The sequence below is a fragment of the Gambusia affinis genome, linkage group LG04, assembly GCF_019740435.1.
Source record: "Gambusia affinis linkage group LG04, SWU_Gaff_1.0, whole genome shotgun sequence".
Classification (NCBI taxonomy): Eukaryota; Metazoa; Chordata; class Actinopteri; order Cyprinodontiformes; family Poeciliidae; genus Gambusia; species Gambusia affinis.
This window is the reverse complement of record NC_057871.1, coordinates 2,842,949-2,855,600: the sequence shown is the minus strand read 5'-3', so window position 1 is coordinate 2,855,600 and position 12,652 is coordinate 2,842,949. Positions and strand designations below refer to the sequence as shown.

Genomic DNA, 12,652 nt, shown 5'->3' with positions numbered 1-12,652 from the left:
TACTTTTCACCAATGTATCCAGAAGTGACCACATCACCCTTGTGCTTTTATGACTGTCCTAATTCAACAAAGATCCAGTCAAATGGGGCTATTGGTATCACAATGAGGGCAATGGAGATCATGTCTCTATAAAGACGTCTATACCTGAAAGATCCATTCTCTTGGTCAGTTAATATAGCTTGAAACTAGTAATCAGGCCTGAAATCTGAGTGTAGTGATGGACTCAGACCTGAACCTTCAGAGTCACATGAAGAAAGTTAAAAAGCCAGGCTTCTATCACCTGAAGAACATTTCCAGGATTACAGGACTATTCTCCCAGCAAGATTTAAAGAAACTCTTCAAAGTTTTTATCTTTGGTTGCATTGATTACTGCAACAGTGTCTTCATAAGTCTGCCTAAAACAACAATCAGACAATACTATGCAAATGAAATGTCTTATACAAATAAACCTAACTGACTGATTGGTTAATCAGTATTCCTGGCTTCCATTCCAGCAGGAAAATTAAAGAACATTTCAATATTTTACCATATTCAACACCAGCTTGTCACTTAAATACATTACAAACAGTTTGAGCCTGATGGTGATTCTTGTGGTACCCCAGAACTTATGTTTAATAATGATGACATATGATTACTTATTTATACAAACAGTTGATGGTTTTAACTTTTTAACCAGTTTAGTACCGTGTTATGATTAATACGGTGTTAAAGTGCACAGTGCAGTTTTCTTTGAATCAAAGAAAACAGCATTTTTTTCTAAATGCACAGTGATTGTTGTTTTCATGTGTTGTGGCCAAAGTCTCCAGTAACACAAAAAAAGGTCATTAGATTTGTCGGTTTTTAAAAAAAAAAAGTCACCAGAGGAGTCTGAAAAAGTTGCTAAATATGGTGATAAAGAGGCTAATTTGGCAGCAGTGCGTTCCCTAGTCCTGACCACGCCCCTATGTGTCACATGGCCCCGCCCACTTTGGTGGAATTTTTCACATTTTGTCTGGGGTGGGTTATGGTTTCACGTGGGGGTTAGCTACACTTTAAAAAGCAGCATGACACACACTGCTCTATAAAAAAATAATAAGAAAACATGAAAATTTTTGACTTTTGAAACTTAGCAATTAAAAAAAAAAATTCTAAAAATTCCTGAGATTAATCTCAAAGTTTCTTAGTTTTTTTTTTGCCAGAAATTTAAATCATTTTCTTCTAACTATAATGAGCCTAATACAAAACCGATGAGTTAGAAAGCAGTTTTTAAGGTGTGAACCAACTTGAGATACATTGTTTTGGACTACGAAGTGACCACAAATTAAATTAAATTAAATTAAATTAAATTAAATTAAATTAAATTAAATTAAATTAAATTAAATTAAATTAAATTAGTTTTATTTAGTTTCAGTTTATTTGTTCATTTAGTTTTTATATTATTTATTATAATTATTTTATTTTATTTTATTTTTTCTTTACTAAAAGTTTTCAAATTAGAATTCAGCTTTTTAGGAGCAAAATAAGGCTCCTACTCACAAAGTTTGTGTACAAAAACAAGAAATTTACTGTTTTGTGGCTTTTCTCTAAAAACAAAACAACAAAGTCCAAAGTCTTCTAGAACAATTTTTGACAAATGAGACCAAAATATGGTCAAATAAAATGAAGCCACATCTGCAACGTATTGGCTGACAAAGACAGGAATCCAGTTGACACAATGGCCCAGTCAAAGCCCAGATCTCAACCTGATTGAAATAAAGTGTTGTGAATTTAAGAAACCCATTTTTACAAAAGAAAATGTGTCTATACTCCTCCACCCACTGATAATGTCAAATAGAAAACTGCTGTTCCTCTTGAATCGAGGGGTGTACTTATTTCCCTAAACATTCCCTAAACAGCTGAGACGTTCAGGGTCATTTAATCTGTTCGTTATTGGTTTTATTTTCTCCTCTGAGTGGCTCGAACACACACATGGGGACTCAATATGCTGAGAGCAGATTGAGAACACTCCCAACTGAGCGCGCTCCGTTTGAGCGATAAGGAGGGGATGAACCCTGAAGGGTGGGATCTCTCATCTCACTTGGTTTGGTTCTGGCTAAAACACCTGCAGGGAGGCTTTATGGGGAGCTGCTCTGATTATGGATGATTTTGGAGAAGCTTTTGGTGCAGAAATGTAAACAAAACTCAAACTGTTTTGCTTGTAACCGACTAATTCAGCAGGTTGCATGCAAGCGTTTTCACCGTTCACACACTGACCGCCTCCCTACCCTTTCCAAACACACAACTTTCTCTTGCTTTATAGTTTTTTTTCTCCCTCTGACAGCTCAGTGCCAACTCCTCCAGCTTTACAAACACGATAAGGCCCAAGCTGCAAGAACTCTCCCAGCTCTGAGTAATGGTTAACCAGATAATTCATCTGGAGGAGGGGTGGGGTGGGATTAGACAACACAGTTTTTTTTCCTGTTCTCTGCGCTGTTTGCTTGCGCGCCTTTACAGTTGAATTCATTCATATCTGCAGCCAGAATGGAGGAGACGTCGCAACAGGAGAATTTACAAGAAGTGGAGAATAAAAACCAACTTGAGGAGGAAGGTATTAGTTCTGCTTCTGTTTTTATTCATTTATTTGCATTTGATCTGATAGAGTCATAACAAGCTGGAGATGCAGTTTCTGTCTTTGGGGATTTATTTTAAAGTCAAAGATTGTTCACACATTGCAAAAACACAAAATTTTACAAAGTATTTTTAACTAGTTTCTAGCGCAAATATCTTAGTAGACTGGAAGTAAAACACTAACTGAACAGTAACTTTTCAGTCAACAATATTATAATACTGATGAAAAATTCCACTGGCAGATAATTTCACTTATAGCAAGACGTGTTTCCCATATTGTAAGTGAAATAATTGGCCAATGGAACTAGTTCTTTTCCTTCAATATTAAGGAATTATTAAAACAAACTCCTATATCTTGCTAAAAAGTTTTAAAAATAAATTGTCTTATTTCAAGTGTACTAAGATATTTGCTTTTGAAACTAGACGCAAAATACTAGGTAAGATTTTGTGTTTTTGCAGTGTAAGAATGAACAGCCAGAGAGGAATAATCCTACAACAGAAACCAGGTCTTTCTGTTACTATATGTGTCGTAGCTGCAGATTAGTCCATATTTAAGGTTATGGTCATGTTTTTTGTCATGAATGTGTTTCAGGCGGGATCCGACGGCGACTGAGAGACAGAGAGCTTCTCAGGAAGAGAAAAGCCGAAGCAGAAGAAAAGGAAACTAACCAGTGGGTTTTTGGGTAAATTTCTTTGAAGACAAACCCTGTCAGCGAAAATATAAGTTTAAATGCTTATGCAGAATATTTAAGGTCAAAGTAGACGTTGAAGTTTCTTTACAGTGCATGGCGGTAACACTATCAGGTCTAGCTGCTTATCTCTCGTCTCGTTGATGTTGAATATGGAGCAAGAGGAAAGCAAAGGTTGCTCTGGTGGGTCTATGATGCCCCAGATCACAGCCAGGGACTTTGTACTATTAGCTTAGCAAATGCATCACATCGCCCTGTGTCAGCTAGCTTAACAATTAGTTGGACTCTTTCAGGGTGGAGAGCCAGAGGAAAAGGTCAAGAGGCGAGAACAAGAGTGGGACCAAGAGGAGAGGGAGGCCTCGGAAGACCGACCCTGTCCTGCAGTTCCCAGTGATTCAGGAAGAGGCTGCAGAGGTCAAGTCGGGTCAAATACTGACCTCTCAGACTGGCGTCCCGGCTGTGGAGTCACAACGAGCTCCAGATGTAGATGCACCTGCTCCTGTGCTGGTCCGAAACTCACTTTTTGATAAGCTAGAGATAGATTCTGCGCCAGCTCCTGCCCAGTATTCAGCTCCAGATGTGCAGGTCCCAATACAAAATCCCTATGTTGCTTCAGTCCCAGTACAAGCTCAATACGCAGCTCCAGAACTAGTACAAGATCTCTATGCTGTGTCAGTCCCAATACAAGCATCCTATTCTGCTCCAGTCCCAGTAAAACCTCAATTTTCTGTCCCGGTCCCAGTAAAAGCTCCTTATGCCGCTCCGGAACCAATACAAGTTCCCTATGCTGCTTCAGTCCCAGTAAAAGCCTCTCCTATGGTACCAATCCCAGTTCAACCTCCTGATGATGACCCAATTGAAGTTCAAACCTCAGATGATGTCCCAGTTCAATTTCCAGATGCTTCTCCAGTCCGAGCTCCATCGCAGGACGTTCCAGCTGCAGTCCCAGCTGCAGTTCCAGCTCTGCCCCAGGTGGAGGCGCTCTACCCAGAGTCTCCAGACAGTGAGACCCCAGACCAGGTTCTGATAGAAGACTTGGGCCCGGATGATGAAGAGGACATCTCTCCTTCAGAAAACGACAGAGCAGATGAAGGTAGGAATGTCCTGATGACGCTCTCATTGAAGATGCAGTATGTAACTTTTACTAAAAAAAAATATTTTTTTTGTTATTTATACAATATTGTGACAAAATGGTATGAGACAGATAATCTGTGAAAAAATCTAACTCCTCTGCTTTCTCACGGTGCTGATTAGAAACAACCAGTCAGAGCCAGGAGGCGGGTCTTAGCGCTGTCAATCACCTTCCTTTGTTGTCTGCTAAGCTGCATTAGCATAGCCTGTTGTGAATGCTAAGGTTAATTAACTTAGCCACTGATAACGTCTGATAAATGCTTTTCCTGCAACAGTAAGTTGTTTCCCCACCATTAGCACATTCAGCAGCGAGTAAATGAGATTGATTGACAGCACTAAGACCCGCCTCCTGGCTCTGATTGGTTGTTTTTGGCCGGGAGCGGTACATTTCTTCAGTAATAGTAGCACAAGGAGGAGCTGGATCTTTTCACAGATTATCTATCTCCTATTATCCTAACATTTTGGCAGTTTTCACAAATTTGTAAAATAAAAAAAAACATAATTTAAAAAAAATAAAAGTTACATACTGCAGCTTTTATTACAATTCTTAAATTCATTTTTTAATATTTTTTTCAGTTTTTAAAGAATACATGCAATAAATAATAATAATAAAAAGTGAAACCCAGTGTGAGACGTTCAAATAAACAATTGTTGCCAAGTTCAGGCAGAGTTTCCATTTCTTTACGCAATTCTTATCAGTAACAAAAAGTCAGTTTAACCAGTTTTAACCGTTTTTTTTACTGTTTTTTCTGTGTGACTCTTCCAGGTTTAGATGAAACTCCGCTGATGAACACGGTCGACAAAAACAAAATGTACTCAGTCCCGACGCTTCCCAGCCCTCCTCTGCCTCAGGAATACCTGCCAGAGAATCAGATATAAACTTTCCCCATCAAATGTTGCTTCAGTCCAGATCTAGAAAACCCAGATCTCTTTTTTTCTTGTTTAAGGTTACATTGTGTGTCTGAAGTTTATTTTGGTTAGTTTGCTTTTTCTTATTGCAGAGAGACAATTGTTATTGCTTATGTGAAAAAAAATGCTTGAATTCAAACCATACCTGCATTGGTTATTTATTCTGAAATGTGCTTTACTGCAAACTAATACAAATTTGTCTTTTATTTTTTGTACTTTGCATTGAGTAAAGAGCTAAATGTTACTTTCATTATTTAATGAAAGAATAACTTGTAATTGTATGTGTAATAGTGGATTGTCTTTCATTTAATTTTGTGAAAAAGATTAAATAAAATTCCCTGCCTACACCATAAAAAGCTGGTCATTATTATCATCTGAGACAGAAAATCATGTAAATATTGATGAATTATATTTTTATTTTCAGGTTCATCAAGTTAAGGCGAAGTTAAAACATTACAACTTACACTTTTTTGCTCAGTAACTTGACAGGAAAGAGTGTGAGAGTCGAAGTAAGCGACCAATTGTTTGCTCCACTATCTGAGTCACACAGAGCCACAATAATTACAAATTTCAATCTAGAACAGAACAAAACTTAAAAAAATTATTACTTTAAGAGAAAATTAAGGGCTTTGTGAAGCATCTTTGTTTCTGTTGTTGTACATAATGAGGTAGAGAGTTTGGTAATAAATAACATAAAGACCTAATAAATGACCTGCAGTGGGTAATTTCTAAACGGCAGCTCACACCTTTCTGGTTGTTGTGATGTAAAAAATCACATTGTTATAAATCATTTTAAAATGTTTTCCACCATTAGAGTCACATAGAGACACAGAAACTCCTTGACTTAGAATATAATGCAGAATGAGGTTTGCATGTCAAAATAAAAGTATTTTGAAAATAACAACCATTAACCAGGTGTAAAACATATTCTCATTAAGTCTTTAAGCTCATATTTCTGTATTATTTTTGTTGTTGTGATGTAATATTTTAATCTTAAATGTCATATTTTCATCAGCTGTAAAAAGAAAATTGTCATAAATTAGCCTGAACCAAGTTTGAAAACACCGGCCCATGTGAAATTAATCTATATAACGTGCAGATATGGTTATATAACCATATTCTGGTTACATAAATGTTCTGACCCCTTGGACTAACACTTTATTTTGTTATTATAGTGAATCTGATTACCCTGAAACCCGAACATACGCTTCAGCTGTTCTGGTAGCATTTACTGGGCATCTGCATCCTTTATCTAAAGTCACTGTTTGCAGAGAGGTTATTGAAGGATCTCATTAAAGGTAACAGTCAGAAAGAGAAAACACACAAATCACTGTATTATAGATTAATACTATTGCACCATGAATACAGTTAGTAGAAATAGACTGTTACAAAAACAGACATTTTCTATAAAACTGATAAAAATTAGATGAGACAAACTGCCTGGGAAGGTTTCCAAAAACTGCTTTTAGAGAATGTCTTCTGGAATGATGAAACAGCAATGCATGGTGATGGCAGCAGCATGCTGTGGGATTACTTCTTCATTTGGTGGATGATGTACATTCAGCATACAGTATATATCTATGCTTATTCTATGAACAATGTGAGCAATTGAAACAAATCCTTTGTTTGTGTACAGAATGTTTTTAGTCAGAAGCTTCTTCAAATTCGCTGTAATACAAACTGCTATATGAGAGCTTTCCTGCCAACAGCTATCACCATCTACAGAACCCTTTGAAGAACTTGAATATATATATGAGTTACAACAACATTTAATTTCCCTTTTGGATCAATGAAGTATTTTGAATTTGAATAATCTAGGTCAATTAAGTTGAATCTGATTCCAGTCAGGTTTGACCAATAAAATGCAGGTGTATTTTATTTTTTTGTATCTCGTGAGTGGAGTTAAATTAACAAGATAAGTGGTTCACCAGAAGAAAATGTAGGTCTTGAAATAGCCTAGCCAAAGTTCATAAATAGATCTGACAGAGCTGTGGAAGATTTAACCTGTTGTTTTAGGGTTAAAGGTCATTTGTCATCCTTCACCGCTCTAACATGTGGGGTGCCACAGAGTTCAGTTCTATCCCTCCTTCTTTTTTGCTTTTTATATTTGCGTCTACTAAAGTAATCATAATAATTTCTTGTTATAACATCAAGCTTCCAAGGCCATTTTTGTTATCTTTTTATCTGCCTTTCTGCTGCCACCTGCTGTTAGAAGCATGAATGTGTAAACAACCTAAATCCACTCAACTATTTTCTACCGTGGCCGCAAATTTTTAGTTAATGATAATAATGTGGTTATTATTCTGTTTCACGCTCTGTACATGCTCCACTGGGCGCTTTAATGCCTCATGAAAGGTGTTTGTTTTTCACTGTAAATAGTCTTTGTCGGCCAACAATAAAATCCAACACGTGCTTCCTCCACGCCGACGTCGAGCTGCGTCCTCCGTGATGACGTCCTAACGACGGTTTGCTCATATGGGTTTTTGCTACTATCGTTGTTAGCTACGGCTTAACCTGGTCAAACCTGTTTTCTCTCGTTGTTTCCTCTTCGTTTCAGTAAAAATGAGTCCGCTGTGTGAACACTGCGGGGAGAACATGAAGAAGATAAATCAACAAGTTTCTGTTATGCGGAAAGAAATAAAAAATCTGAGGTATGTTTAACTTAAAAAAAAAGCAAACTGAAGTTAGCATCCGATTGGGCTGCTGGTTAAAGGGCTGTTTCACTAAATCTGAACTTTATTTGATTTGACATAGTTACTAAATGATAATGGAAAAAAGCCTCAGGCTGATCTTACCTAAGTTGGATTATTTCAGGGTAAATTATTCCTAAAAATGAGCCTTGTGGAATGGGTTTTCTTCAGTTTATTTCACTGGATTGTTCTATTGATAGTTTGGTATATCATGAACTGCAATTTAAATGCATTTTAAGTAATTTCTGTCAGTTGCATAGTAATTTATTCCATGTTTGACTAGATTAACTATTGGCTATTGGCATTTTAAAGCCTCCCCTCTTCTAAGGTGGTACAAATGGCTTCGTTTTATGTTTTCAATAATAATAATATCTGTAATTTGTATAGCACGTTTCGAAACACTCAAAAAGAACACTTAGTACTTAAAGCAAATTTATTAAAGGCAAATATTCAAATATGTAGCATGTTAAAAAAAAAATAGGTTACAAGTTGAGACAAAATGTATTTTTAGTAATGTTTATTCAAATCTGAAGTATTTAAATTTTGATCTAAGGTATTCCATATTCCTTAAAAGTAGTGAAATAGCCCTTTAACCAGAATGTGAAGGTGGGAGGTAAGATGTCTCCAGTTTTGTACTCCTCTGTCTCCAGTAATAATTATTTTCCTCCATTGTTTCCTAAACAGACAGATGTTGGACGGGGCTGTCAGAGCGCATCGCAAACATCTGATGTCGATTCAGGCTGCTGTGTCAAAGGCTGACTTTTCTGGCCACAATAAAAAAGACTACATATCTTCGTTATCAGTGCCAGACGCATTTGAACAAGGTGGTTACACTATTTATATTTAATACACATAAACTGCACAACATGCTGTCATAATCAGCTGTTAGGACCGAAAACAAAGTGAACTGTCGTTGACAGAACCTCAGACTGCCTGAAAAACTTTGATCAAAACAACTTTTACTTTTGCACTAATTAGATAAACATTTAAATTAAATCACTTTAGTCACAAAAACATTTTTACAGCTAAAGTTGTCAAATGATCAAAATTAAGATGTGTAACCATGACAACAATGGGTTATTTTTAAAACAAACCATCTCTTCTATCCACCATGAAAGATCATATCCCTGACTCCACAGGGAGACTCCCTGACTCCACAGGGAGACTCCCTGCCCGGCTTTCTGACCATACAGGCAGACAGAGATTTAAAGAGGAACAGCAAAAGCAAATGAGGTGGATTAGCAGTACTAGCCAACAATTGATGTCATTCAAGGCATGTTACTGTGGATTATCTTCTCTGCTGCTTGAAAATCTAGCTATTAGCATGTCATGACTGTTATACAGTCTTCGGTCAGGGGTCTTTTCAGACTTATTGCAACACTGACTGCTACTGGAGATCCTTCCTGCCAACAGCATCACTTTCCACAAAAAGTCTTTTAAATTACTTGGATGATATAAGTTACACCGTTTAATTCCTCTTTGAGAAAAATAAAGTCTTATTTAATTGAACTGAAAATGATGACGCCCAACCAAAACTCCCACATGATTATTAAGATGATCAGAATCCAGGAACATTTTAGTGTCTTAAGAACTAACCTGGTCTTCATACAATCCAAACCTTCCACTGAGTTAGGTTAGATGTTAACAAAAATATGTGCTGCATTTACCTTTCCTGTTTCAATTTAACCGCCTGCTTTTAAAATATTTTAACCACACTTTGCAGGAAACATCCAGACTGTGCCGATCGGTTACATCAGCTCCTGTTTTTCCGTGAAGAACGGGACGCCCAGGCAGCCGACTATCTGCGGCCCGTCACGGGCTCAGCTGCGAATCCAGCAGAGCGTTTTCAACAACCCTGAGCATGCACTGGTGGGCCTCGAGCAGTACTCGCATGTCTGGTACGTCACGCATATACTGCACACATACTGCAGGATTCCTTTAACCTGTCAAGCTTAGAAAAGCCTAGAGTGGATTTTGTCCTGCTCATGATCTTCTGACCTACTGATAAACACTGTTTTATTTATTTATTTAATAAACTACTGAAAAGAACTGATAATTCTAACAAAATTCAATCTAAATATCCAATGTTGGTTCAAAGTGATTGACATTTTCTTATGGAGTCCCCCAAGGCCGAATGCTTGACCTCTTATTCTTTTGTTGTTGTGCTTTAGAAATAAATGAATGAAACTGATTCTAGGAGATTCACATCATAGTTTATTCAGAAAAATTCCAAGTTGTTGTTGATGTTAGTTTGAGATGAAAAATTAACATCAGTTGGAGGAAAACTGGTGACATGATGGGCTTTTCAGCTCAGTTTCTTTGTTCTCCTCGTTAAACTAAATGAAAATCCACATTATTGTAGATGAAGTCCAGATTAGAGTGTCTGCACATCCTCAAAAAGTCTTAAATTCATGTAACATTTTTATTTATTTATTTTTTATTTATTGGGGGGGAAACCAACAACTTAGCTCTTAAATGTCTTAATCACAGGCCTTAAATTTTGTTGTGGTGGGACTATTTAATCTGGTTTTTCTTTTTTCTTGTGGAACACAACATACCATTAACTGGCTGCTAATATCCTTAAAATATTATGTTTTTGCTACTTTTTCTACTATTTTTGAAGCTTGGAAGTGGATGCTTCATTCTGAATCTTTGTTGATAAGATTCAATCTTTACAGGATTATTTTTCTTTTCCATAAAAACGGACATCAGAGTTACAAAGCCAAGGTGAAACCTCCCAGGCTGAACGGTCAGAGAGTCGGAGTTTATTCGACACGAAGTCCACACCGACCAAACTCCCTTGGACTGACACTGGCCAAGCTGGATAAAGTTCAAGGTATGAAGCCATTTTGCATCAGATGGATGTAAACATGTTGCAGTGGGATTCAGAGTGAAAAATCCCACCCCTCTGCTCCCTGCTGGAGGGTAAAAAGCTGTTCGCTGGCAATGACAAGCAGCTGTCAAGTTGTCAACATAATGCACTAAATAATAAATGTACACATGATGTATAAAAGATAAAGGGACGCACTGCTTTGCTACAGATTGTCATCTTTCCGTCAACTAGATTCAGTGTTTAAAAATACTGAATCTAGTTGACCTGTAATACTAAAAATACAGGTCAGGAAAAAGCTTTAAATGAAAAAAATGGCGAGAGAGAAAGAGAGAGAGAGAGAAGGGGTAGTAATAGGTCAGTTTGCTAGCTTGACAACTTTGTTTTTCTGTCGTGGGAACACGGTTATAGATGTAAAAGAATCGACTTTTTGCCTTCTTGCGTTGTTCGTGAAATTTCCGTGTGTAAACAATAACATGCAATGGGTTTATAGTTCTTGTGGTTTGCGGCGTTTGAGGAAATCCTAAAATATTGCTTTTTGTTTTCTAGGTGACACACTGCATCTCTCAGATATTGATATGATTGCCGGGACTCCCGTCCTGGACATTAAACCGTACATCCCAGAATACGACTCTCTCAACACGAGGGCGCAGCTGGAATCAAACCCAGATCTACAGACTGTGTCTGAAGAGGAGGTCAACATCTCAAGCTTTCATCTGGAAGACAAAACAGATGATGAAGATGAGATTCATCACCTGAGACAGAAATCGGAAGCAGGTGTTTGTTTAACTCCGCCACAGACGCAGTTTTTTCTACCCAAAGAAGCTGTTGGTTTGCTAAAAGAAGTGGAGTCTTATGTAAACAAAGCAGATCTGACACCACCTGACTGTGAGGACAACAACAAAGCGTCAGACTGTGAAAAAACCGAACCAGCAGCAGAGATCGTGGACCGGCCCAGTTATGGCAGTGATTCCAGTTCAACCATCGCCGACTGGATCAGAGAGCCTCCGGTTTCCAGTCTGGATGTGCGTTTCACCCCTGAAGCTCAGAAACAGCTGGAGGCGTTCCTTCCTGCACATTCATCTGGTAAGACAACAGGTAAAAGTTAATGTCCTCCACAAGAGGGCGCTGTTGTGTCTGATTCTCCAAACTTTTTGTTATGTGGGCCAAAATTGTCAAGTAAAAAGTATTCACAAGCAAAAGACAAAACAAAGAATTAAATTAAAGCAAGCAAAACAAATTGTCGAATTTTTTAAATGGTCCAAAGACCGCACTTTGGACACCCCTGTTTTAAAACCACGTCTCTCTTAACAGAACCGTCTGAGTGCGACAGACCCAGGTTTAAGTTTCTGCGCAGTCCGGAGGAGGCCGGCGCCGCCATCAGGGCTGTGCTGTCAGCCGACCCCAGGTCAGTTTACAGGAGAACCCGATGCAGAGACAGACTCTTCTTCTTCTCTCTGGACACGGCGGACGTCACCTGCTGGTTTGGACAGGGGTTCGCTGAGGTTCTAGAGGTCCGACCCGTGGGACCACTTGGACCTGAAGATCTGTGTCAGTAAAACAATAAACTGCCTGTTAAATTCTCCTCACTGCAGCGTCTATGTGAAGACAAAATTATGGATTTTATTTGATTTTTTTTCTCATGTTAGATGAATAATAAATGGCTTGAAAAATGTTTTTCTTTGTAAAAATGTATTATCTGTATTAATGGTTGTGTTCAAATGCACAACATATAGTCCACATTTATTGGCACTCAGGGTAAAGATAAAAATAATACTTTATTGCAAGAGAGTATACACACACACACGCACGTCCAA

At 37.8% G+C, this 12,652-nt stretch overlaps 2 protein-coding genes across 5 annotated transcripts; both read left to right on the top strand.

The window, feature by feature from the left end:
• Positions 1–2,394: 2,394 nt before the first annotated feature.
• Positions 2,395–5,671, top strand: hemgn (hemogen). Of its 2 annotated transcripts, none has more exons than XM_044113377.1 (4): positions 2,395–2,566; positions 3,179–3,269; positions 3,569–4,368; positions 5,173–5,671. In XM_044113377.1, the coding sequence occupies exons 1-4, from the start codon at positions 2,500–2,502 to the stop codon at positions 5,283–5,285; spliced, it is 1,071 nt and encodes a 356-aa protein (XP_043969312.1). In that variant the 5' UTR covers positions 2,395–2,499; the 3' UTR covers positions 5,286–5,671. The 2 variants fall into 2 exon arrangements, with proteins under 2 accessions (XP_043969312.1, XP_043969313.1); XM_044113378.1 differs by having other exon boundaries at positions 2,423–2,566; positions 3,179–3,257.
• Positions 5,672–7,721: 2,050 nt separating this feature from the next.
• On the top strand, positions 7,722–12,512 carry trmo (tRNA methyltransferase O). Of its 3 annotated transcripts, none has more exons than XM_044113376.1 (7): positions 7,722–7,780; positions 7,873–7,966; positions 8,690–8,829; positions 9,729–9,903; positions 10,684–10,841; positions 11,385–11,921; positions 12,150–12,512. In XM_044113376.1, exons 2-7 carry the CDS (start codon positions 7,878–7,880, stop codon positions 12,392–12,394), a joined length of 1,344 nt encoding a protein of 447 aa, XP_043969311.1. In that variant the 5' UTR covers positions 7,722–7,780; positions 7,873–7,877; the 3' UTR covers positions 12,395–12,512. The 3 variants fall into 3 exon arrangements, with proteins under 3 accessions (XP_043969311.1, XP_043969310.1, XP_043969309.1); XM_044113375.1 differs by having other exon boundaries at positions 11,385–11,933; XM_044113374.1 differs by having other exon boundaries at positions 7,769–7,966; positions 11,385–11,933.
• The last annotated feature ends 140 nt before the right edge of the window (positions 12,513–12,652 follow it).

Coding starts and splice junctions, on each gene's coding strand:
- hemgn (XM_044113377.1), top strand. CDS start 2,500: ATGGAGGAGACGTCGCAACAGGAGAATTTACAAGAAGTGGAGAATAAA. Junction 2,567..3,178: donor AAACCAACTTGAGGAGGAAG/GTATTAGTTCTG, acceptor AATGTGTTTCAG/GCGGGATCCGACGGCGACTG. Junction 4,369..5,172: donor AAACGACAGAGCAGATGAAG/GTAGGAATGTCC, acceptor TGACTCTTCCAG/GTTTAGATGAAACTCCGCTG.
- trmo (XM_044113375.1), top strand. CDS start 7,878: ATGAGTCCGCTGTGTGAACACTGCGGGGAGAACATGAAGAAGATAAAT. Junction 8,830..9,728: donor GCCAGACGCATTTGAACAAG/GTGGTTACACTA, acceptor CACACTTTGCAG/GAAACATCCAGACTGTGCCG. Junction 11,934..12,149: donor TTCATCTGGTAAGACAACAG/GTAAAAGTTAAT, acceptor CTCTCTTAACAG/AACCGTCTGAGTGCGACAGA.